Genomic DNA, 26623 nt, shown 5'->3' on the forward strand with positions numbered 1-26623 from the left:
AGCTTTCTTTTGGTGGTATTTGATCACCTGTGCGATTTTTTGATCATGCGCTATAAACAAAAAAAGAGCGTCAATTTTGCAAAAATAACAATATTTTTCACATTTTTTTATATGAAATTCTCCCCCAAAAAATATGTAAAAATCAAAATTTTTTTAACATTTTTGGCCAATTTGTTTTCTGCTACCTATGTTTGGTAAAAAAAAATCGCAATAAGCGTATTTTGATTGGTTTGCTCAAAAGTTATTGCATTTACTAACTAAGGGAAAGAATTTTGTCATTTTTGTTGTTTTTTTTAACGAGTAATGGCGGCGATCTGCGATTTTTTTTGCGGGACTGCGACATTGCGGCGGACAGATCGGACCCTTGATTGACATTTTTTACACTTTTGGGGGTACCAGTGATATTTCTACAGTAATCAGTGCTATACATATGCACTGTCACTGTACTAATGACACTGGCAGGGAAGGGGTTAACTTTATTGGTGATGCAGGGGCGTGCTTCTAACTGTAAAGGGGTGTGGTTAGTGATGTAACCACAGAGACATACGATCCTACATAGCAGGACTGTATGATCTCTGCTGTTACACAGGGGAGAATGACAGGCGGCTTTGTTTACATCAGCCGCCTGCCTTTCTCCCTCTGTAACTGACGATCGCGAGTGACCGGTGGACATCGGGTCCGCCGGTCACTCGCGCGGAGGTGTCCGTGAACGAGCGGGGACGGGAGCGCAACCTCAGGCGGCGCGCGCTCGCCCCCTATTGGCTCACAGGCGAGTAACGTACCCATACGTCACTTTGCTTGCACGGGGCTGACCGCCGCAGTATATGTACTTGCGGCGGTCGGCAAGCGGTTAAGCACTTTATTGAGGGTATGAAAATATTTTTTTGCACATGAACACTTTATTACACCATTTATTACTGTTTTAGGTGTAAGCGCTGTTTTATTGTTATTATATAAAAAAAAAAGCGACTGAACTGATTAAATGAACGGTCTCTGCATGTGTGAAAGGGGCCTTACAAAATGTTGTAAATAAGTAAGAAAAACTTTTTTTTTTTTTAAATTTTCAGCTCTTTTTTCATTTGTTGAGCAAAAAATAAAAACCCCAGTGGCGATTAAATACCCCTAAAAGAAAGCTCTAGCTGTCTCAAAAAAATTATATAAATTTCATTTGGGTACAGTGTTGCATGGTCACGTAATTGTCTTTCAAAGTGCGACAGCGCTGAAAGCTGAAAATTGGCCTGGGCAGGAAGGGGGTAAAAGTGCCCGGTATTGAAGGGGTTAATACTGTAATTGTCTGATACATTTATGGAATTAAAAAAAAACACAACTATTAGGAAAAATTGTATACGGTGGGGAAAAAATTGATTTTTGTAAAATCTTACCGTAAAATCCTTTTCTCTTAGCTCATTGACAGACGTAGTCCTCGGTGATTCAACAACCTCGGGTTATGCTGCCCTCTACAGGAGTAGGACTAGACAGGAAAGAAAACGTTCTGGCCACACCCTAGGGGCAGTCCCAGAGGGTATATCCTCTCACTTCCTGCTCTAGCAAATCAGTTATGTCACAAAGCAGTGTTTAGAGAATTTAACCCAACCCAACTCAAAAACAGAGGGGCGGGTACTACGTCTGTCAATGAGCTAAGAGAAAAGGATTTTACGGTAAGATTTTACAAAAATCCATTTTTCTCTATCGCTCATTGACAGACGTAGTCCTCGGTGATTCAACACCCTCGGGACGTCCCAAAGCAGTACCACAAATGAGGGGTGGGAAAATGGAAATCAAATCCAATCTAGAAGGCCCAACCGGTGCCAACTAGAAGTTTACAATGCTCGTCCTCAGTGATGAGACTCAACAGAAATTTTTCAACAGAAAAAAACCCTCGAGGTAGACCACCGGTCTCCTCAAATTGCGGCCTGCAAAACCTTGCGGCCAAATGAGGCATCCGCCGATGCCATCACATCAATCTTATAAAATTTTGTAAAGGTATGTATCGACGACCAGGTGGCCGCCTTACATACCTGGACCACTGACGCCTGATGGCGATAGGCCCAGGAAGTACTGAGCGCTCGAGTGAAGTGCGCCCTAACAGGGAACGGAGGATTCCGACCCTTAATAGAATAAGCCTGTACCACCGTCTGTCTGATCCATGTAGATATGGTCGCGGCAGACACAGGCAACCCCCTTCAAGGGCTATCCGTGATCACAAAAAGTGAGTCCGTCTTACGAAAACCACTTTAGGAAGGAAGGATGGATTCGGAAGAAGAACCACCTTATCCCTATGAACCACCAGATCTGGGGAACGACAGGATAATGCGGCCAGTTCTGACACCCTGCGTACAGAAGTAATGGCCACCAAGAAGGCCACCTTCTGGGATAATGTAAGCAAGGGAATCTCCCTAATATCTTCAAAGAGAAGTTTCTGAAGAACCGACCACACTAAATTAAGATCCCAGGCAGTAAGGGTGCGCGCACTGGCGGAGCCAGATGTCGCACCCCCTGGATGAAATTCCGCACCAAGGAATGATTAGCCAAAGGTTTCTTGAAAGAAGATTGCTAACGCCGAAAACCTGACCCTTGATCGTGCTCAAGGATAGTTTCTGCTCAACCCCTTGTTGCAGACAGACCAAAATTCGGGTCACCGAATAGGTATGTGGGGGAAATCCAATAGATTCACACCATGCAATATAAGACTTCCATGTGCTGGAAGTCGCTTTCCTTGCTTTAACTGGAGGTAGGAATAACTGAAGCAGACACTCCCTTGTCCTTCAGTACCTGGGTCTCAATGGCCAGGCCATTAAGCCAGCGACTGTAAAGCAAGATGGAAGATCGGTCCCTGAGACCGCAAATCCTCCCTGAGAGGAAGTCTCCAAGGAGCGTCCGCGACTAGCCTCACCAAGTCGGCGTACCAGGCTCGACGAGGTCAGTCCGGAATTTCCAGAATAACTGGAATTCCCTCCACCTCTATCCTGCGAAGAAGTTCCCGCAGCAACTTGAGAGGATGGAAGGCATGCCGTAGCTGATACTGCCCCCACGGGGCGATCAGCGTTTCTGCTGCGTCCGCTAGAGGATCGCGGCGCGAGCTACAAACCTCCGCACCTTCCTGTTAAGCCAAGGTGCCAACAGATCCACATCCGGGATGTCCCAATGAAGGGACAGCTAGTGAAAAACCTCTGGATGAAGAGGCCATATGCGATTGGATCCGAATCGGGCTGCTCTAGAGCTGCTCGATCCAGTAAATCAGAAAAAATCTGATCGCTCTCAGTTCCGATACCCTTATTGGTAATCTGGATACTATCGGAAGAAATGACTTCCCCTGGTTGAGCATCGGAGACTTCCTGGTCCGCTCGCTCAACCGGATCCGATTGTCCAGGGAATCGGAATTCTGATTCCATTAAAAAAGAATCTCCTTCAGGAGAATTCGGGTATGAGACTGGGTATACGGTACTGCCTCTAAGAAGGCCACCATCAGTCCCAGCCAATTGACGGACAGCAACATCCGAATCGTTGACTGAACCTTCTGGAGTTTCTCCGCAAGGAGAAACTCTCTTGCCCAGGATGTATCCAACCTTAGGCCCAGATAGTTCAGTCTCCTGGTGGGAACCAGGGATGATCTTTGGGAAAGCGAAAAAACGCTGATGTCCTGCGATGATGGGGATATAAAGATAGGCCTCCTATATGTCTATGGACGCCAGGAAATCCCCCTGATGCAGGGAGGCCACCACTGTACGGATGGACTCTATTTCTTCCCAAGTCCAGATTTGGACGCACCTTGCCCTCTTTCCTGGGCATTGTGAATAGGTTTGAATAGAACCCCTGAAACCGTTCAATGTTAGAAGGGAAGAATCGCACCGGTGGAAGTGATCGAAACTCGATCCTGTGTCCTCCAGAAACCGGTGAAGACATTCCCCCACCCCAGAGATGGGTAGGGGCGCATCAGGCTGTATCTTCAGGCTTGGCTGAGCCGGACTTTTTGTTTAGCCGACCAGCGCCCTTTGAAACCCCTCTAAAGGGGCTTTGGAGGGTTTCCCCTTATCACCCGCCCTCGCGGAACGAACAACTCTTTATGAGCAGAAAAGGAAGGTCCTCGTTAGTTACGAGGTCCTTTTATCCTAACAGTCTGTGGCAAGACAGCAGGTGGTACCGTCTATCCTATAAAGAGGAATTCCTCAAACTGATAGCACCTAGCCATGCGTTTGGAAATAACAGGGGTTCGTTTCAAAACGACCCCATTTGGGTAAAGGAAAATCCTTCGCCCTTTTGGTAGGCTAACAAGTACCAAAAAGGAATCTCAGTCTCAGCTACCTCTGCCGGTGTAACCTCAAGACTAAAGGTTTCCCGGACGGACACAACTAGTGCATCCACCACTCTTGTGCTATGGTGGAGGCAGAAACGTGCTCCTCACTGCTGAGGAGATATTACCTGAGACAACAGCCCCTGAAGTATCAAAGACAAAGACAAAGTAAAAAACTTTTTTTTTTTTTTTTTTTTGTGTCCCCCAGTCGCAACAGCGCCCCTCAGTGTTACCTGCCTTTTTGGACCCCCCAGAGAGAGAGAGAGAGACCCCAAGGCTCATCCCTGATGCACAGAAGTTTTCATCAGCTTGCTCAGTGCTTGTCTTGTTACAGACAGGAAGTCTTTGGCCCTATTTCCTGGGTAAAGGAGGCGGCTCCGCCCCTTAACACGCCTGCCGGCGCCTCCCCCTGGCTCCATGAGGTGTTTGAGTCACATCAAACATGGACGCCCCCATGCTGGAGACACGAGGCTACACCAAAATGGCGGCCTCGTGCGATCTACCAGACAATGGCGGCGGCCTGCACAGAATAGCGGCATGTCTGCAGAAGGATCTCGGCCTCACAACCCTTCACCCTCATGGTGGTCAGCGTGGTCGGCGGTACCGGACCCTGGCGGGCCGTATGCGGTCCGTGGCCGTCGGGAGGCATCTGCTTAGCTGGAGGAATGATCTGGAATGCAGTATACATGTATAGATATCGCCCTGTGGCTACTGACAGGTAGGATACCTTATACTATCACAGTAAAGTTCTAGTACTGCCACTGACTACAATCATTTTCACATTTTTACAATTAGATTGTCAGCTCCCAAACCAAGCCTCCTGGCTTCTTGTACACAAAAATCACACTCAATTAGGGGGATCTGTGACATGTTATAGGATAGAGGGGAACCCATCCTTACCATTACAGAGAGGGGCCCGCGTTCACCACAAGACCCGTCAGGGGGAAAGGGGGAACATACTACTCACCGTACCGGAACTAGGCGGGCGCCAACTCCTGACAGTACCCCTCTCCACCGAGGTAGGAGGGCTGTCGACCAATACGGACGCCGTGACTCATGGTCTTTGGCGTTTCAGCGAGACGTTTAACTCGCAGGGTCAGTCCCCGTCCAGTGGGACTATGTCGCGGCCGACCCAGCGCGGAGCTATGGCCTGCACGCGCTCGTAGGCTGAACTGGGGTGACCACTGGATCTCAACATCCCGCCCGTCGCCCAGTTCAGCTTTCTTGCTTGAAGATCTCACAGGAACACTGGAGAAAAAAAGCTGTCTAAAAAATCTTTTCTAAGAAAAAAATCCTGCCAGGACCGAAGATCCCAGCAAGGTATCTAGGTCCTTACTCCTAACTGGACAGAAAAAAACTGATTTGCTAGAGCAGGAAGTGAGAGGATATACCCTCTGGGACTGCCCCTAGGGTGTGGCCAGAACGTTTTCTTTCCTGTCTAGTCCTACTCCTGTAGAGGGCAGCATAACCCGAGGGTGTTGAATCACCGAGGACTACGTCTGTCAATGAGCGATAGAGAAATAATTATTTGATCCCTGCAGATTTTGTAAGTTTGCCCACTTACAGAGAAAGGGCGGGTGTATAATTTTTTTATCATAGATGTATTTTATATGATAGAGACAGAATATCAACCAAAAATCCAAAATAAACACATGATACAAATGTTATAAATGGAGTTGCAGTTCAGTGAGTAAAATATTTTCATACCCACAATAAAGTGCTGCGGAGTTCCGTCCTCAAAATCGACACAATTGATTTTGTGCCATCCGCTTGCTGAGTGTAACCTGAAAAACAATTGGATAGTCCCGATTTTTTTTTTTTTTTTACTTACCTTGATTCAGAAGAAAATATACTCACCTTACTTCCACTCCTCCCTCTGCGGCGCCGTCACTTCCTGTCCTGCAATGCGTCCTGGGAGCTCTTACTCATCACTCCCAGAAGGCAATGAGCAATGACGTAGGCGGCCGGCCGCTCCTCTCATCGCGTTATTTGCAAAAAGGAAATGACGCGATGATATGGAAACCGATCGCATAGTACTGCGCATGCGTGAGATTTCGCGCCGCATTCTGCATACACAATGAGCTCAAACCAGGAAGAAGGGAAGACATCTATACACCGCGGCTTCGTATAACCCCAGCAAAGATGGCCGCGCTCAGCAAAGGATTATAAAAGTACGAATTTCTGATAAATCAAAACATATAAAACTATTAACTACGGGATTAGCGGGTATATTAAGGGCTAAGGACCACTATTTGGGCAGTATTTTTATTAAAAAAACGTTTCTGCGCCCGGAACTCCGCTTTAACCCCTTCAGCCCCGCACACCGTACATTTACTGCGGCACTCTGCCGCTGCTGGGCAAAGCGACGTAGCCCTACGTCGCTCGCTCAGGCGCCCGTGGGGGGCGAGCACGCGCCGTTGGCGGCGGCGCGCTCCCGCCCCGCTCATTCCCTGGGCCGCCGGTCACTCACGATCTCCCGCTGCAGAGGGAGAGAGACAGACGGCTGATGTAAACACAACCGTCTGTCATTCTCCCTTAGATTATCCAGAGGCTATGCGATCCTACTATATAGGATCGCATGTCTCTGTGATGATCTCACAAGCCACGCCCCCTGACAGTTAGAATCACACCCCTAGGGACACACTTAACCCCTTGATCACCAGTAAAGTTAACCCCTTCCCTGCCAGTGTAATTTTTACAGTAGCAGTGCATATTTATAGCACTGATTACTGTAGTAATGTCACTGGTACCCCCAAAAGTGTCAAAAATGTCAGTTAGGGGTCTGATCTGTCCGCTGAAATGTCGCAGTCCTGCAAAAAAAATAGCAGATCGCCGCCATTACTAGTTAAAAAAAAAAACAATAAAAATGACATAAATCTTTCACGTAGTTAGTAAATGTAATAACTTTTGTGCAAACCAATCAAGATACGCTTATTGTGATTTTTTTTTACCAAAAATATGTAGCAGAAAACAAATTGGCCTAAAATGTTAAAAATAGAATAGAATATTATTTTTCCAGAATTGTCGCTAGCGCAAAAAATACAAATGGCACAGGTAATCAAATACCACCAAAAGAAAGCTCTGTTTGTGGGAAAAAAAGGACGTCAATTTTATTTGGGTACAGTGTCGCACGACCGCGCAATTGTCCGTTAAAGTCACGCAGTGCCGAATCGCAAAATAGGGCCTGGTCTTTGAGCAGCAAAATCCTCCGGGGCTAAAGTGGTTAAAGTGGTATAATAAATAAGTGCAACAGTGCTCCAAGTATTCACACAAATTACACGTAGCACTGCCCCCTAGGGAGCTGCTGAGAATTACACTTCTTGGGTTCCCCTGGGTTACCATTAGCAACTGACAGCAGATACATGGCATTAAAAGTTCTCGGCTCAGACAATGAACAGTGCAGGGGATTGGGTTTTTTTGTGTTTTATTTGGAATTGGGATGGGAGAAGGGATGAGTGGGATACTCAAACTTGAACTATGCACAAATTCCTGAGGACAACTAACTGTAGAATGGGGAAAGGCCGTTGCTTCACCTTGCCACTGAAGTGAAGATAAAGAATACGTACTCTCGTTTTTATGTTCCTCTTCAGGGTCCTTTCTCACTGACCTTCTGTCCACTGACACCCTACTGGAGTGGTCCCGTTCCGGGCAGTGGTGTATTTAGGTTTTGTGCTGCCCTAGGCCTGACTAAACTTGTGCACCCCCTAATTTAAATATGACCCACCCCTTCCTGTAAAGGCCACACCCCTTCCTGTTTATGACCCACCCGGTCATCTGTAAACCACAGACCATAACCACAATCTATCAGTGCATAGCTTCATCAGTTCCCATAAGTTCAGCCTCATCAGTGCTGCCTTTTCAGTGCCACCTCTTTACTGCCAATCAGTGCAGCATATCAGTGTGGCCTCATCAGTGGTCACCAGTGCAGCCCCATCAGTGGCCACCAGTGCAGCCTTATCAGTGCCCATTAGTACAGCCTTATGTCACAGGATTAGTAAGATTACTCTTTTAGGATATTTGCTGCCCCCCTGCAAAGTGCCGCCCAAGCCTGGGCCGTGTTGGCCTAGGCCAGAATACAGCACTGGTTCCAGGGCAGACCCCCCGACAAGCTTCCCGGTACTCACGGACACTGTTTTTCCCTGGGTCGCTCTGCCTCCAACTCCCTGGTCAGCATCCACTGGACCTCCTGGCTCAGCCCCACAGTTCTGGTCCACAAGGCCGACCCCCTGTGACCACCGTCTTCAGCAGCAGGAGGAGAGACAGCCATCACCCTCCTTCTGGGACTTAGCTTCCCGCCCAAAGACACCCTGTCACATGTTGCCCGTGGCTTTATAACATATCCCAGGATGCAGCACTGTTGTGCTTACCCACTGGGATAGTCATAAAAGCCTATGTGTCACTGGCTGGGTTTCTTCCACAGTCCAACAGGCTCCCCTATTGGATACAGTGGGGACACTCCCTAAGACCAGATGAATCGCACATTGACACATGCAACAGGCAAAACTAACAATCAGGCTCCCCTGATAAGCAGGCAGAGCAAACTGTTCTTTTTCCTAGCACCTACCTAGGAGGGTGCTACATACATAAAGTGCATTAGTGCTCCAAAAATGTCCATAAATATACAAAAGTGCTTGGAAGTGGAAAAAAGTGCTGGAGTGCTTTAGGGGGTGCGGGGTGTGTCACTCCCCTCCTGTGTCCCCCAGTCTGAGGGTCAAAGAAGCTTTGATCCTTGTTCCACCTGTAGGGTCCTGTCACTCTATCACTTGGTAGCATCTAAAGCGGGTCTTTGGGGCTCAAGCAAGCAGAATAGCCAACATAGTGAAGTCCATAAAGGCAAGTTTAACCGCTTGCCGACCGCCGTACGACGATTTACGTCGGCAGTCAGCCCCTCACAGGCAAAGTGACGTAGGTCACGGACCACCCCCCCCCCCCGAGTGTGTGCCCGGCGGACCCGATTTCCGCCGGTCACTCGCGATCTTCTGTTACACCGGAAGAAAGGCAGGCGGCTAATGTAAACTAAGCCGCCTGTCATTCTCCCCTGTGTAAGAATGGAAATCACACGGTTCTGCTATGTAGGACCGTTGATCTCTGTTCTTACACTAGTAGCCACAGCCAATCACAGTAAGAAACACGCCCCTAGGGACACACTTAACCCCTCCCTCTCCAATAAAGTTAACTCCTTCCCTGCCAGTGTCATTTTTACAGTAACAGTGCATATGTATAGCACTGATTACTGTAGTAATGTCACTGGTAACCCCAAAAGTGTCAAAAATGTCAGTCAAGGGTCCGATCTGTCCGCCGCAGTGTCGCAGTACCGCAAAAAAAAATCGCAGATCGCCGCCATTACTCGTTAAAAAAAAAAAAAATGACAAAAATCTTTCCCTTAGTTAGTAAACGCAATAACTTGTGCGCAAACCAATCAAAATATGCTTTTTGCGATTTTTTTTACCAAACATATGTAGCATAAAACAAATTGGACTAAAATGTTAAAAAAAATTGATTTTTACTTTTTTTGGGGGGGGGGGATTTCATATAAAAAAATTTGAAAAATATTATTTTTGCAAAATTGTTGCTCTTTTTTTGTTTATAGTGCATGATCAAAAATTGCACAGGTGATCAAATACCACCAAAAGAAAGCTCTGTTTGTGGGGAAAAAAGGACGTCAAATTCGTTTAGGTACGGCGTTGCACGACCGCGCAATTGTCTGTTAAAGTCACGCAGTGCCGAATCGCAAAATAAGCCCTGGTCAGGAAGGGGGTAAAATCTTCCGGGGCTTAAGTGGTTAATGTGCGCTTAAAAAGTTACTTACAAGAACAAATGGAAAAAACAGCTTGTAGAACGAGGAAGTCCATCTTCCGGGAACGCCATCCAGAGTGCGTTCCACGGAGGGCAGGAAGTGACGTTTTTTTGTCATCAGTTTTTTTTCCAGCCAATATCAGTTTTTCATCCTTTGGCTCCTTTCACACAGGCGGTGCGCCCGGCAGAGCCCGTTCTGCTCAGCTGGGGGATCGATCCGCCGATCCCCCGCTGAGCAGGCGGATGACAGCTCCGTCTCCGCTCTGTGTGCAGAGACGGAGCAGTCAGAGTCCCGCTCTCCTCTATGGGGAGATCAGATGAAAATACCGATAACTGTCATTTGATTACATGTGATCGGCTGCGATTGGACACAGCTGATCACATGGTAAAGAACTTATGTCGTCAGCTCTTTACCCTGATCGGTGATGGGCTGTGTCCCAGAGACACAGCTCGCAACCGATCGCCGCAATGTGCGTCCCCCCAATGACACGTGAAGCAAGTCATATGATGTCCAGTCACGATTGGAAAACCACTGCCCAACCGTTATTCTGCCACGGCCCAGCTGTCATTCTGCCACCGCCCAGCCGTCATTCTGCCACGGCCAGGCTGTCATTCTGCCACCGCTCAGCCGTTATTCTGTCACCGCCCAGCCGTTATTCTGCCACGTCCCAGCCGTTATTCTGCCACGTCCCAGCCATCATTCTGCCACGGCCCAGCCTTCATTCTGCCACAGCCCAGTCTTCATTCTGCCACGGCCCAGCCGTTATTCTGCCACCGCCCAGCCGTTATTCTGCCACCGCCCAGCCGCCATTCTGCCACCGCCCAGCCGCCATTCTGCCACCGCCCAGCCGTCATTCTGCCACCGCCCAGCCGTCATTCTGCCACCGCCCAGCCGTCATTCTGCCACGGCTCAGCCGTCATTCTGCCACGGCTCAGCCGTCATTCTGCCACGGCCCAGCCGTTATTCTGCCACCGCCCAGCCGCCATTCTGCCACCGCCCAGCCGTCATTCTGCCACCGCCCAGCCGTCATTCTGCCACCGCCCAGCCGTCATTCTGCCACCGCCCAGCCGCCATTCTGCCACCACCCAGCCGTCATTCTGCCACCACCCAGCCGCCATTCTGCCACCACCCAGCCGTCATTCTGCCACCGCCCAGCCGTCATTCTGCCACCGCCCAGTCGTTATTCTGCCACCGCCCAGTCGTTATTCTGCCACCGCCCAGTCGTTATTCTGCCACCGCCCAGCCGTCATTCTGCCACCGCCCAGCCGTCATTCTGCCACAGCCCAGCCGTCGTTCTGCCACCGCCCAGCCGTCGTTCTGCCACCGCCCAGCCGTCGTTCTGCCACCGCCCAGCCGTCGTTCTGCCACCGCCCAGCCGTCGTTCTGCCACCGCCCAGCCACCGTTCTGCCATAAGCCGGGCAGGAAGGTGTTAAACAGAAACTTGCCGACATATACGGGCTGCAGTGGCCTACAAAAGCTGAAACCATTTATTTCTGAATGAAACCTTTTGAATTATTTTTCTGCATTTTCAGAGACTCGCTGAGAAGAAGAGTTTTCCCATTAAGCAGTTTAAGAATATTTATCTGTAACTAGTAGAGGCGGAGCTCTCGTATCAATATGATCTGAGTGATAAATACACCCCCCCCCCCCCAATTCTTTTCATCAGCTTTTACCCCTCCGCGCTGTTGTCTATCAGTTTTCTTGAACCGTCGCAGGTCGCCACCGTCTTTTCTATGTCGTGTTTTGGACTTATAATAAAAGTCGGTGTATTAGGACTCTGTGAAGGAGCAATAAAAAGGCAGAAAAGTAGGAATCGGGGAGCAATAATTACACACTTCGGGAAAGCGCTTGTTCGGATCCGGCGCGCAAATATCGATTAGGGAGAAAATAAAATGCTGGTTTACAACCGCTGCTTGTCAAATGGAAAGAGAGCCGGTTATAGGAGAGGAGAAAGACTCCGCCATAAACTGGCTGAGATAAAGCTATATTATTAGAGATAATGGAGTCTATAGAGCGGGGAGAGTCCGAGCCCTGAGCCATCTATATACAGGAAGGATGAACAAAATACACACCCAGAGAAAGAGTTACATAATACCCTATATACAATATCTCACAAAAGTAAGTACACCCCTCACATTTTTGTAAATATTTTATTCTATCTTTTCATGTGACAACACTGAAGAAATGACACTTTGCTACAATGTAAAGTAGTGAGTGTACAGCTTGTATAACAGTGTAAATTTGCTGTTCCCCCAAAATAACTCAACACACAGCATTAATGTCTAAACCGCTGGCAACAAAAGTGAGTACACCCCTAAGTGACAATGTCCAAATTGGGCCCAATTAGCCATTTCCCCTCCCCGGTGTCATGTGACTCATTAGTGTTACAAGGTCTCAGGTGTGAATGGGGAGCAGGTGTGGCAGCAATCAGAGCCGCCTGCCCTGTGCATCGGAGTGCCCGCTGCCGGGTGGGGGAAGGAGCACACTGCCGGCGGCGTGTGCTCGCCCCCTAGCTGCAGGCCCGCGACCAACGTAGAGCTATGTCGGTTCGGGCAGGAGGGGCTGCCTGCTGCAGTAAAACTGCAGCGGGCGGTCCGGTAGCGGTTAATTTTACAAGGTCTCAGGTGTGAATGGGGAGCAGGTGTGTTAAATTTGGTGTTATCGCTCTCACTCTCTCATACTGGTCACTGGAAGTTCAACATGGCACCTCATGGCAAAGAACTCTCTGAGGATCTGAAGAAATGAATTGTTGATCTACATAAAGATGGTCTAGGCTATAAGAAGATTGCCAAGACCCTGAAACTGAGCTGCAGCACGGTGGCCAAGACCATACAGCGGTATAACAGGACAGGTTCCACTCAGAACAGGCCTGACCATGGTCCACCAAAGAAGTTGAGTGCACGTGCTCAGCATCATATCCAGAGGTTGTCTTTGGGAAATAGAAGTGACAATGTCCAAATTGGGCCCAATTAGCCATTTTCCCTCCCCGTTGTCATGTGACTCATTAACCACTTCTGGACCGGAAGGATTTGCCCCCCCCTAATGACCAGGCCATTTTTTGGGATTCGGCACGGCGTTAGTTTAACGGACGATTGCGCGGTCGTGCAACGCTGTACCCAAATAAAATTTAATGTCTTTTTTTCCCCACAAATAGAGATTTCTTTCAATGGTATTTGATCATCTATGCGATTTTTATTTTTTTTAGTTTTAAACAAAAAAGAAGCAACAAATCTGAAAAAAAACAAAACAAAAAACAACATTTTTCACTTTCTGCTATATAACTTTCCCTAAACGAATTTAAAAATCAAAATTTTTTTTACCATTTTAGGCCAATTTGTATTCTGCTACATATTTTTGGTAAAAAAACAAAAAATCGCAATAAGCGTATTTTATTTGGTTTGCATTATGTCATTTTTATTGCTTTTATTAGTAATGATGGCAATCTGCGATTTTTTGCGGGACTGCGACATTACGGCGAAAAGATTGGACCCCTAACTGACATTTTTGACACTTAAGGGGGGGGGGGGGACCAGTGACATTACTACAGTAATCAGTGCTAAAAATATGCACTGTCACTGTACTAATGACATTGGCAGGGAAGGGGTTAACACTGGGGGTGCTCAAGGGGTTAAATGTGAGCCTATGGGAGTGATTCTAACTGTGGGGGGCGTGGCTTGTGAAATGATCAATGACACATGTGATCCTATATAGTAAGGATCACAGGGGCTGTATGATCATTCCAGGGAGAAGAACAGTCAGCTGTGTTTACAACATCCGACCGTCCTTCTCTCTCAGCGGGGAGCGATTGCGGGTGGCAGGCAGCAATCGGAGCCGCCTGCCCTGTGCATCGGAGTCCCCGCTGCCGGGTGGGGGAAGGAGCACACCGCCAGCGGCGCGTGCTCGCCTGCTAGCTGCAGGCGCGCGACCGACGTAAAACTATGTCGGTTCGGGCAGGAGGGGCTGCCTGCTGCAGTAAAACTGCAGGTGGCGGTCCGGTAGCGGTAAATGTTACAAGGTCTCAGGTGTGAATGGGGAGCAGGTGTGTTAAATTTGGTGTTATCGCTCTCACTCTCTCATACTGGTCACTGGAAGTTCAACATGGCACCTCATGGCAAAGAACTCTCTGAGGATCTGAAAAAAAGAATTGTTGCTCTACATAAAGATGGCCTAGGCTATAAGAAGATTGCCAAGACCCTGAAACTGAGCTGCAGCACGGTGGCCAAGACCGTGTAATCACTTTTGTGAGATCCTGTATATTACAGATTCAGTCCATTCAAAGCTCATATTTCAGGGTTTGCTGAATGCTGGAATATTAAACCCCCTGACAGCATATATTTTATAGGAAAAAAAAAAATAATAAATTCCAGCATATATCCCAAGGACTGGAGATACTTTAAGCACTTCTGGACCGGAAGGATTTGCCCCCCCTTAATGACCAGGCCATTTTTTGCGACACGACACTGTGTTACTTTAACTAACAACTGCGTGGTCGTGCGACTATGTACACAAATAAAATTGATGTCCTTTTTTCCCCACAAATAGAGATTTCTTTTGGTGGTATTTGATCACCTGTGCGATTTTTTTTTTTTTGCGCTATAAACAAAAAAAGAGCGACAATTCTGAAAAAAACAATAATATTTTTTACATTCTGCTATATAACATTCCCAAAAATAAAATTTAAAAATCAACATTTTTTTAACATTTCAGGCCAATTTGTTTTCTGCTACATATTTTTGGTAAAAAAAAAATAAAAAAATCGCAATAAGTGTATTTTGATTGGTTTGCACAAAAGTTATCACATCTACCAACTACGGGAAAGATTTATCTCATTTTTATTGTTTTTTTTTTTTTTTTTTTTTTACTATTAATGGCGGCAATCTACGATTTTTAGCAGGGCTTGTGAAATGATCATAGAGACCTGTGTTCCTATATAGAAGGATCACAGGAGCTCTGTGATCATTCCAGAGAGAACGGTCAGATGTGTTTACCACATCCGACCGTTCTTCTCTCTCAGCGGGGAGCGATCGCGGGTGTCAGGCAGCAATCGGAGCCGCCGGTGCGCGCTCAACCCCTAGCTGCAGGCGCGCGACCGACATATACCTACGTCGATTCCAGCAGGAGCGGCTGCCTGCCGCAGTATAACTCGTTAGCCGGTTAACTTTCACACAACCAGTAGCAGAATACATTTTGGCCAAAATGTATGTAAAAAACTTGATATTTGTTATTGGATATGTTTTATAGCAGAAAGTAAAAAATTGTTTTTTTTTTGTTTTTTTTTTAAATGTTCTGTCTTTTTTCGTTTAGATCTCAAAATATACAAAAACCTAGTTGTGTGAAAAAAAGATATAAATTTGTGTACAGCGTTGCATGGCCGCGCAGTGGTGTGGTGGTGGTAAGTGGTGAAACCCACTTAAAGCGGAGTTCCGGGCACAGAAATGATTTTTCAACAAACATACCCCCGGGACAGTCAGGGCTAGTACATTCCACAATGGCTAGCCTCTGATCTGTCCCGGTTCGCACTTACCTTTTAGAAGAAATACTTACTTATAAAATTTCTTCCACAGCGTTTCCATCTCTCTTGTGGGCAGCTGAAGCTGGCGCGGTCCTCTTCAGAATCTTCTTCCGCGTCTTCTTCTCCCAGAATGCGCCTGCACCGGCCCCTCTCGTCACTTCCGGTGCGGCGCCGCATTCCTCCACAGCTTCTGGGCATGCCCAGAAGCTGTTTAGCAGGGGAATGCGGCGTCGCCCGGAAGTGACGAGCGGGGCCGGTGCCGTCGCATTTATTCCTGGGAGCGATGACGTTCAGCTCCCAGGAATCAGTGCAAGCCCGGAAGAGATGACTGAGCCTCGGCACAGAGGGAGGAAGTGAAGACTAGGTGAGTATCTTCGATCTTCAATTACAAGGTGAGTAAATAAAAAAAAAACCTAACTATCCAATTCCTTTTCAGGTGAAGGTGTAGAAGCGGACGTGCACAAAAAAAAAATATCGATTTTGTGCCCGGAACTCCGCTTTAAGTATAATCTCCTTTTTCGCATAATAAGGCAGAAAGAAGATCAGCAATTTAGTATATCTAGATCGCTGAACATCATCTGGAATGCCCAGAAGCGCCAGCTCCGGAGTGCAGGAGATCGAGAGTTGTAGACGAGTGTTGATAAAGTCAAACACCTCCCTCCAGAACTCGGCCACCTGTGGGAGCGTCCAGAACATATGGAAATAAGTACCCTCCGAAGTAAGACATCTAGTACAAGCAGAGGACCTTCGGGGGTAAATTCTGTGCAGCCTCTGGGGCGTATAATACACTCTGTGCAGGAACTTTGTTTGTATGTACTCGTCTCTGGACGCTATAATCAGTCTAGAACAGTCCCCAAGACAGTCCTCCCAGTCCTCCCAGTCCAGTCCGAGTATGTCAGTCAGCCACCTCTGCCAGAACCTATCCAGCCCAGGGGAGTCCACCCTCATCAAGGCAGCATACATTGCCGACAGAGGTTTAGACAGTGTTTCTTGCGCCACCAGGTCCTCCAATCGGTCAGTCTTCATCACAGGAGCGACAGGGAATTGAGCCCAAAGTGATGCTGCAACTGAAAGTATCGAAAGCCCATCCAACGGGGCAGGCCAAAAGACCGTCTCAAGTCCAACTGAAAGTATCGAAAGCCCATCCAACAGGGCAGGCCAAAAGACTGTCTCAAGTCCAACTGAAAGTATCGAAAGCCCATCCAATGGGGCAGGCCAAAAGACTGTCTCAAGTCCAAATGAAAGTATCGAAAGCCCATCCAACGGGGCAGGCCAAAAGACCGTCTCAAGTCCAAATGAAAGTATCGATAGCCCATCCAATGGGGCAGGCCAAAAGACCGTTTCAAGTCCAACTGAAAGTATCGAAAGCCCACCCAATGGGGCAGGCCAAAAGACCGTCTCAAGTCCAAATGAAAGTATCGAAAGCCCATCCAATGGGGCAGGCCAAAAGACCGTCTCAAGTCCAACTGAAAGTATCGAAAGCCCATCCAACGGGGCAGGCCAAAAGACCGTCTCAAGTCCAACTGAAAGTATCGAAAGCCCACCCAATGGGGCAGGCCAAAAGACCGTCTCAAGTCCAACTGAAAGTATCGAAAGCCCATCCAATGGGGCAGGCCAAAAGACCGTCTCAAGTCCAACTGAAAGTATCGAAAGCCCATCCAACGGGGCAGGCCAAAAGACCGTCTCAAGTCCAAATGAAAGTATCGAAAGCCCATCCAACAGGGCAGGCCAAAAGACCGTCTCAAGTCCAACTGAAAGTATCGAAAGCCCATCCAACGGGGCAGGCCAAAAGACCGTCTCAAGTCTAAAAAACGAAAGGAGCACCCCATAACATCCTTCAATCTCCATATACCATACCGAGCCCATACATGCAAAGCTTAGCTATTTTTACTAGTAGCTCCTAACCCCATACCCAAGATGTTTCAGAGATGGAAGGTTTTTAAATCCTTTGCATGTTCTTTTTATCTTTGATCTCTTTTGCTTTTGATAGACCCTTGACGACCTGACCTTTCACCATGACCATTCTGTTTTTTTTTTTAGGCTTCTTTGATTTCTACAAAGTTGCTGAAGGGATCTCTTGTCTCTCCAATTCTACAGCCATCTTCTAGTTGTCTGCTCATTTAGGTTTATCTCTTTATCTCTACCTGATGTTCTCTAGAATTATGGATGCAGTTGGACATCTATCTCCCCCCCCTCTTTATTGTTCTTTGTTTAACTTCATTTTCTGGGCTATTTGCCTTTGGAATGGTCTTCCTATCCCGGATGGTTTTGTTGCTCTGTCCTGGATGTCATCACCAGTTTCTCTTCTAGTTCCTGAGACTCTCTGTCTTATAATCAGTGTTGGGGTAGTTACTCATAAAATGTAATTAGTTACTAGTTACTTCTGTAAACTGTAATGAGATTACTTTACTAGTTACTGCATTTGAAAAGTAACTTCACTACTTATTACTTTACTCTCCTCTTTCTTAATTGACTGTGTAGAAGAAGATACATGACACTCTTTCTGCATAGAGTTTATTGTATAAACACAGGCTTTGGGAAACATGAGAACAAAACCTGAAAAAACAGAATAAAACATAAAGTGCAACAAAAAGTCATAAACTTCATCCCTCTCTATTCTTCCAAATAACGATTGTATCGTATGGCTTGGGTAACGCAGGAAAGCGCATTCCTATAGCCTAGTAAAGTAGTGTAGTTACCTCCTATAGCCTAGTAAAGTAGTGTAGTTACCTCCTATAGCCTAGTAAAGTAATGTAGATACCTCCTATAGCCTAGTAAAGTAGTGTAGTTACCTCCTATAGCCTAGTAAAGTAGTGTAGTTACCTCCTATAGCCTAGTAAAGTAGTGTAGTTACCAATATTAGTATTGTAACTAGTTACTTTACTTTGTTACCAAAAAAAGTAATGTAGTTACTGTAATCAGTTACTTTGTAACTACTAACCCCCAACACTGCTTATAACTGCATGATGATACAGGAGAATGGTGCAGACAGATCTGTCCACGACCCACAAATTAAGCCAGGAATAGACGGTTCAAATCTCAGCCTATTCAGCAGGGACCGGCCGAGATTCGATCCACATATGGGCAGCAGTGGCGGCTGGTGCTCGGTAATTTGGGGGGGGTGAAAAAAACCAATGCGCACACACCCCCTCCTCTGGGTAGGTCGGTCAGTCAGTTGGCAGGCGACACATTCTCCCCCCCCCCCCCCGTCTGCCTCCTTACCTCCTGTCCAAGCCAGGGAGTGCTGGATGGCTGAGTCGCTGTCCCCCTCCACCCGTGTCTCTTCTGCCTCATCCTGTCCACTGGCCAGTAAGATCGCTTCTCCTTTTGGCCATTTGTGAAAGGGGTCTCACAACCCTCTTCCTGATTGGCTGGGAGGAGAGTCAGTGTGATGATAGTGAATATTCATTCGATATTGTCACACAACTGGGTGGGTTCAGGGCACAGTTCTCTGCGCCCCAAGCCCATCCTTTATGGAAGCCTATTAGAACCTCTGGGTCTAATCACGTGCTTGAAAAGAAAAGAAAAAAAAATCCCCTATTGGAATCCATGCGTCCGGCGCCCTGCATGTAGATTGGGGGGTAGGACGCATGGATAGGGGGAGTGGTGCCCCTGCGCCCCCAATGGATGAGCCACCCTTGATGGGCAGGCTGATTGTACCCAAGTTGATCGATCAACTTGGGTACAACCAGCCTCTCGGATTTTTCATGCGGTTATAGCCACTAGCAATAATCAGATGTGTTCTCCCGGCCGCACCCCTGTGGTTGCATGAAAGAAAATTGCACTGCCTATGCCCGGCTTTTTTTTTGTGGTAAGTTCTATTGGTTTGTCAGGTACCTGATTACATACTCCAAAGTCAAACTTGCCATTTTCTTATTGCCACCTTTAGCACTCTAGTCATTTAATCGAAGCAAAGCCTCCATTTGTTGGTGTCACATCCAGAACGTGCAGAAAATTGGTGGTGTCCAGCATCTTTGGTATCTTCAGAAAAGCTTAAAGTGTTACTAAATCCACAACAGTGAAATCAAGTGTGTATATGCAGTAAAGCATGCTTGTTATACTCACTGTGGAACCTAAGGGGTTAATCCTCTGCATTGTGTAAAAAAGGCTGTTTGATCCTGTATGCACAGGTCTTCCCCTTCTTCTACTGTCCCCAATCCATCTCCTGATAAGACAGAGCCTTTGGAGTCACTCAGCACATGCTCAGTTTGGTGTGTTTTGCTGGAGAATTTTTATTTTCTCTGGCGAGTGAGTGCATGTGATCAGCACAGGACCAATCAGCACTGTCCAGACAGAGGGTCGGGGTCCTGCAGCCTCAAAGGACAGTCAGAGGAGAATGAAAACTCCTCCTACAAGCTTTAACCAGACACTGATAAAAGTCACCAAGCAGTGGCAGGTGGTGCTGCAGGATTTGGGGGGGTGGGGGAGTTATATAGAAGTCAGACTATATATTGCTGATGAGAAAAGGTATTTAGCCATTTATATTTACTAAAACTATTGCATTTCTATGTTCTATGTACTGTGGGAGATCAGATATAGTGACTGCAGGAGCCTGGGGAGACCAGATAAAGTGAATGTAGAGTCCTTGGGGAGACCAGATATAGTGAGTGCAGAGTCCTGGGGAGACCAGATATCGTGAATGCAGAGTCCTGGGGAGACCAGATATCGTGAATGCAGAGTCCTGGGGAGACCAGATAAAGTGAATGCAGAGTCCTCGGGAGACCAGATATAGTGAATGCAGAGTCCTGGGGAGACCGGATATAGTGAATGCAGAGTCCTGGGGAGACCAGATAAAGTGACTGCAGAGTCCTGGGGAGACCCGATATAGTGAATGCAGAGTCCTAGGGAGACCAGATATAGTGAATGCAGAGTCCTGGGGAGACCAGATATAGTGAATGCAGAGTCCTAGGGAGATCAGATATAGTGACTGCAGAGTCCTGGGGAGACCGGATATAGTGAATGCAGAGTCCTGGGGAGACCAGATAAAGTGACTGCAGAGTCCTGGGGAGACCCGATATAGTGAATGCAGAGTCCTAGGGAGACCAGATATAGTGAATGCAGAGTCCTGGGGAGACCAGCTATAGTGAATGCAGAGTCCTCGGGAGACCAGATATAGTGAATGCAGAGTCCTGGGGAGACCGGATATAGTGAATGCAGAGTCCTGAGGAGATCAGATATAGTGAATGCAGAGTCCTGGGGAGACCAGATATAGTGAATGCAGAGTCCTGGGGAGACCAGATAAAGTGACTGCAGGCTCCTGGGGAGATCAGATAAAGTGACTGCAGGCTCCTGGGGAGATCAGATAAAGTGACTGCAGGCTCCTGGGGAGATCAGATATAGTGAATGCAGAGTCCTAGGGAGACCAGATATAGTGAATGCAGAGTCCTGGGGAGACCAGATAAAGTGACTGCAGGCTCCTGGGGAGACCAGATATAGTGAATGCAGAGTCCTAGGGAGACCAGATATAGTGAATGCAGAGTCCTGGGGAGACCAGATATAGTGAATGCAGAGTCCTAGGGAGACCAGATATAGTGAATGTAGAGTCCTGGGGAGACCAGATATAGTGAATGCAGAGTCCTAGGGAGACCAGATATAGTGAATGCAGAGTCCTGGGGAGACCAGATAAAGTGACTGCAGGCTCCTGGGGAGACCAGATATAGTGAATGCAGAGTCCTAGGGAGACCAGATATAGTGAATGCAGAGTCCTGGGGAGACCAGATATAGTGAATGCAGAGTCCTAGGGAGACCAGATATAGTGAATGTAGAGTCCTGGGGAGACCAGATATAGTGAATGCAGAGTCCTGGGGAGACCAGATATAGTGACTGCAGAGTCCTGGGGAGACCAGATATAGTGACTGCAGAGTCCTGGGGAGACCAGATATAGTGAATGCAGGCTCCTGGGGAGACCAGATATAGTGAATGCAGAGTCCTGGGGAGACCAGATATAGTGACTGCAGAGTCCTGGGGAGACCCGATATAGTGACTGCAGGCTCCTGGGGAGATCAGATATAGTGAATGCAGAGTCCTGGGGAGACCAGATATAGTGAATGTAGAGTCCTGGGGAGACCAGATATAGTGAATGCAGAGTCCTGGGGAGACCAGATATAGTGACTGCAGAGTCCTGGGGAGACCAGATATAGTGACTGCAGAGTCCTGGGGAGACCAGATATAGTGAATGCAGGCTCCTGGGGAGACCAGATATAGTGAATGCAGAGTCCTGGGGAGACCAGATATAGTGACTGCAGAGTCCTGGGGAGACCAGATATAGTGAATGCAGAGTCCTGGGGAGACCAGATATAGTGAATGCAGGCTCCTGGGGAGACCAGATATAGTGATTGCAGGCTCCTGGGGAGACCAGATATAGTGAATGCAGAGTCCTGGGGAGACCAGATATAGTGATTGCAGGCTCCTGGGGAGACCAGATATAGTGACTGCAGGCTGTTTCAGTTAAAGACACCCAGGACCAGGGATGAGAATTGGCAAACTAATCATATTTGGCCAGTATGCCCACCTGAATCCACGACTGCTAGAATACAAACAAACAACTGAGAATCCCAGCACGGTCGTTGACCAGATATGGACGTTTTCATGGTGTCTGTGTTTTTATATAATTTTGACTTACTAATATACTCCATACACATTCCTCTGAGAGGGCACAGCTATCTGGGGGGGGCCCTTATTCTCACTGTGGCTTTCAGATTTCTAGAAGTCCCATCCACATCTCTTTTGGGGGGGGATAGGATTTGGGAAGGAAGCTCCTGTCCCTCAACATTGACACAAGGTTCCTTGAAAGTGCAGGATGGGTTTCCGGTTCACTCATCCCGATCCAGGACATTGACCCCAGTTTTGGCATTACATAAAGTTGTCCTGGTATTAATTTTTAAATTCCACATTTCAGTGGGGTATAGGAAGGAAGTCAGGGTCCTCTCTTCATCTCCAGACACACCAAATACCTAAAGTAACTCTTTGAAAACACATCAGAGATCTTCATGGGGAAAAATATCATCCTGGATAAGTATACTGGTATGGACTGGGTAATGTGTTAGGATCTATACTGGTATGGACTGGGTAATGTGCTAGGATCTATACTGGTATGGACTGGGTAATGTGTTAGGATCTATACTGGTATGGACTGGGTAATGTGTTAGGATCTATACTGGTATGGACTGGGTAATGTGCTAGGATCTATACTGGTATGGACTGGGTAATGTGTTAGGATCTATACTGGTATGGACTGGGTAATGTGTTAGGATCTATACTGGTATGTACTGGGTAATGTGTTAGGATCTATACTGGTATGGACTGCGTAATGTGTTAGGATCTATACTGGTATGGACTGGGTAATGTGTTAGCATCTATACTGGTATGGACTGGGTAATGTGTTTGGATCTATACTGGTATGGACTGGGTAATGTGTTCAGATCTATACTGGTATGGACTGGGTAATGTGTTCAGATCTATACTGGTATGGACTGGGTAATGTGTTCAGATCTATACTGGTATGGACTGGGTAATGTGTTAGGATCTATACTGGTATGGACTGGGTAATGTGTTAGGATCTATACTGGTATGGACTGGGTAATGTGTTAGGATCTATACTGGTATGGACTGGGTAATGTGTTAGGATCTATACTGGTATGGACTGGATAATGTGTTAGTATCTATACTGGTATGGACTGGGTAATGTGTTAGGATCTATACTGGTATGGACTGGGTAATGTGTTAGGATCTATACTTGTATGGACTTGGTAATGTGTTAGGATCTATACTGGTATGGACTTTGTAATGTGTTTTATGATATATACTGGTATGGACTGGGTAATGTGTTAGGATCTATACTGGTATGGGCTGGGTAATGTGTTAGGATCTATACTGGTATGGGCTGGGTAATGTGTTAGGCTCTATACTGGTATGGACTTGGTAATGTGTTAGGAAGGAAAGGATGCCACACCGTTTGATGGAAATAAAAATGATCACCCTACAGAGAGCTGAATTCAGAGACACCCCAAAAATCAAAGTGAATAAATAATGCAGCAGGTGAGCCCATTTTGCTGAAATTTCATTGCAGCAACTCAGAATGGTCCTCAGTAGTTTGTACGGCCCCCATGTGCTTGTATGTATGCCTGACAATGTCGGGGCATGCTCCTAATGAGAGGACGGATGGTGTCCTGGAATATTTCCTCCCGGATCTGGACAAGGGCATCACTGAGCTCCTGAACAGACTGAGGTGCATCCTGGCTGTGTCGGATGGCCCGAAACATAATGTCCCAGAGATGTTCTACTGGATTTAGGTCAGACAAGAGTGGGGGTCATTCAATGGTATCAATTCCTTCATTCTCCAGGAACTGGCTGCATACTCTCGGCACAAGGCCGGGCATTGTCATGCACCAGGAGGAACCCAGGACCCACTGCACCGGCGTAGGGTCTGACAATGGGTCCAAGGATTTCATCTCGATACCTAATAGCAGTCAGGGTGCCATTGTCTAGTCTGTAGGAGGTCTGTGCGTCCCTCCATGGAAATGCCTCCCCAGACCAACACTGACCCAACACCAAACCGGTCATGCTGAACGTTCTCCATGGCTTCTCCAGACCCTTTCACGTCTGTCACATGTGCTCAGGGCGAACTGCCTTTTATTTGTAAAAAGCACAGGGCGCCAGTGGCGGACCTCCCAATTCTGTTGTTCAATGGAAAATGCCAATTGAGCTCCAGGGTGTTGGGCAGTGAGCACAGGGCCCACTAGAGGACGTCAGGCCCTCAGGTCACCTTTATGAAGTCTGTTTCTGATTGTTTGGTCAGAGACATTCACACCAGTGGCCTGCTGGAAGCCATTTTGTAGGGCTCTGGCAGCACTCATCCTGTTCCTCCTTGCACAAAGGTGCAGATACCGGTCCTGCTGATGGGTAAAGGACCTTCTACAGCCCTGTCCAGCTCTCCTAGAGTAACTGCCTGTCTCCTGGAATCCCCTCAATGCTCTGAGACTGTGCTGGGAGACAGCAAACCTTCTGGCAATGGGACGTATTGATGTGCCATCCTGGAGGAGTTGGACTGCCTGTGCAACCTCTATAGGGTCCAGGTATGGCCTCATGCTACCAGTAGTGACACTGATCCCCTCTATAGGGTCCAGGTATGGCCTCATGCTACCAGTAGTGACACTGACCCTAGCCAACTGTAAAACTAGTGAAAAACAGTCAGAAAAGATTAGTAGGGAAAACAAAATGTCAGTGGCCTCCACCTGTAAAACCATTCCTGTTCATTGTTGCCAATCTAATGCACCTGTTGTTATTTTATGAACACCAAAGCAGCTGAAACTGATCACCAAACCCCTCTGCTACTTAACTTACCAGATTAATATACCATGAGTTTTTATTGACTTGATGCTACACTCTGATTAAAAAGTGTTCCTTTAATTTTTTTGAGCAGCGCCTATAGATATCCTCTCTGCTTTGGGAGAGGGAGGAAAGGGCATGGGGAGAGGGAGGAACTGGTATGTGGAGAAGGAGGAATGGGCACGGGAGGAGGGAGAGGGAGGAACGGGCACTGGAAGAGGGAGGAACAGGCACAGGAGGAGAGAGGGAGGAAAAGGCATGGGGGGGAGGAGGGAGGGAGGAAAGGGCACGGAAGGTGGAGGGAGGGAGGCAAGGGCACGGAAGGTGGAGGGAGGGAGGAAAGGGCACGGAAGGAGGGAGGCAAGGGCACGAAAGGAGGAAGGAAAGGGCACGGGAGAAAAGGGCACGGGAGGAGGGAGAAAAGGGCACGGGAGGAGGGAGAAAAGGGCACGGGAGAAAAGGGCACGGGAGAAAAGGGCACGGGAGAAAAGGGCACGGGAGGAGGGAGAAAAGGGCACGGGAGGAGGAAGGAAAGGGCACGGGAGGAGGAAGGAAAGGGCATGGGAGGAGGGAGAAAAGGGCACGGGAGGAGGGAGAAAAGGGCACGGGGGGTAGGGGGAAAGGGCACAGGGGGAAGGTGGAAAGGGCACCGGGGAAGGAGGGAGAGAGGAAAGGGCATGGGGAGGAGGAAAGGGCACGAGGGAGAGGAGGGAGGGAAGAAAGGGCACGGGGAGGAGCGAGGGAGGAAAGGGAATGGAGGAGGAGCAAGGGAGGAAAGGGCACAGGGGAGGAGCGAGGGAGGAAAGGGCACGGGGGGAGGAGTGAGGGAGGAACGGGCACACTAGGAGGGAGGGATGGGGGGGGGAAGGGCACGGGGGAAGGGGGGGGGGAGAAAAGGCACGAGGAGAGGAGGGCACAGGGTGAGGGAGGGAGGAAGGAAAGGGCACAGGGGAGGAGGGAGGGAGGGAGGGAGGGAGGAAAAGGTAGGGGGGGGCAGGGAGGAAAGGGCACACTAGGAGGGTGGGATGGGGGGGGGGGAGAAAGGGCACGGGGGGGGGAGAAAGGGCATGAGGAGAGGAGGGCACAGGGTGAGGGAGGGAGGAAAGGGCACAGGGAGGGAGGGAGGGAGAAAAGGGCACAGGGGAGGAGGGAGGGAGGGAGGAAGGAAGGAAAGGGCACAAGAAAAGAAGGGAGGGAGAAAAGGGCACGGGAGGAGGAAGAAAAGGGAGATTTATTACAGTGATCCTTCGGCTCTGGTATTTTAATAAATCAATATTAACCTGGTATTGGGAGCAAGTCACATAGGAAAACCTATATTCATTTACACCTTAGATGTGATGTAGATATCAGAGGTTTAAGGTACTTACATGTGTTCTTTATACATGTGTTTGTGGAGGAGCTCAGCTCCGTCATGTACACGGCATTCTGATGTCCATCTTCTGAGGGAACGGTCAGCACAGATATCTGGAGGATAAAGACATTTCTTAAGAAATCTAATTTAGGAATAATATACACCAATCAGCCATAACATTATGAACACTGACAAGTAAAGGGAATGAAATTGATTATCTCATTATAATGGCATCTGAAAGTGGGTGGGATATATTAGGCAGCAAGTGAACGTGTTGTCCCTGAAGTTGGATGTGTTGAAAGCAGAGAAGATGGTCAAGCGTAAGGATTTGAAGGGACTTTGAC

The 26623-nt window shown here is 47.8% G+C and overlaps 1 protein-coding gene across 3 annotated transcripts in view; it reads right to left on the reverse strand.

Annotated features, from left to right (window-relative positions):
• The window catches only part of CHM (CHM Rab escort protein), a 262693-nt gene that overhangs the window by 44537 nt on the left and 191533 nt on the right, over positions 1–26623 (reverse strand). For all 3 annotated transcript variants that reach the window (XM_082263122.1, XM_082263120.1, XM_082263121.1), the window contains exon 12: positions 26296–26392. In XM_082263122.1, the coding sequence (XP_082119248.1) occupies positions 26296–26392 (97 nt within the window). The remainder of the gene's footprint in view (positions 1–26295; positions 26393–26623) is intronic.

Source organism: Pelophylax lessonae, assembly GCF_965119305.1.
Source record: "Pelophylax lessonae genome assembly, chromosome: 7".
NCBI classification, from domain to species: domain Eukaryota; kingdom Metazoa; phylum Chordata; class Amphibia; order Anura; family Ranidae; genus Pelophylax; species Pelophylax lessonae.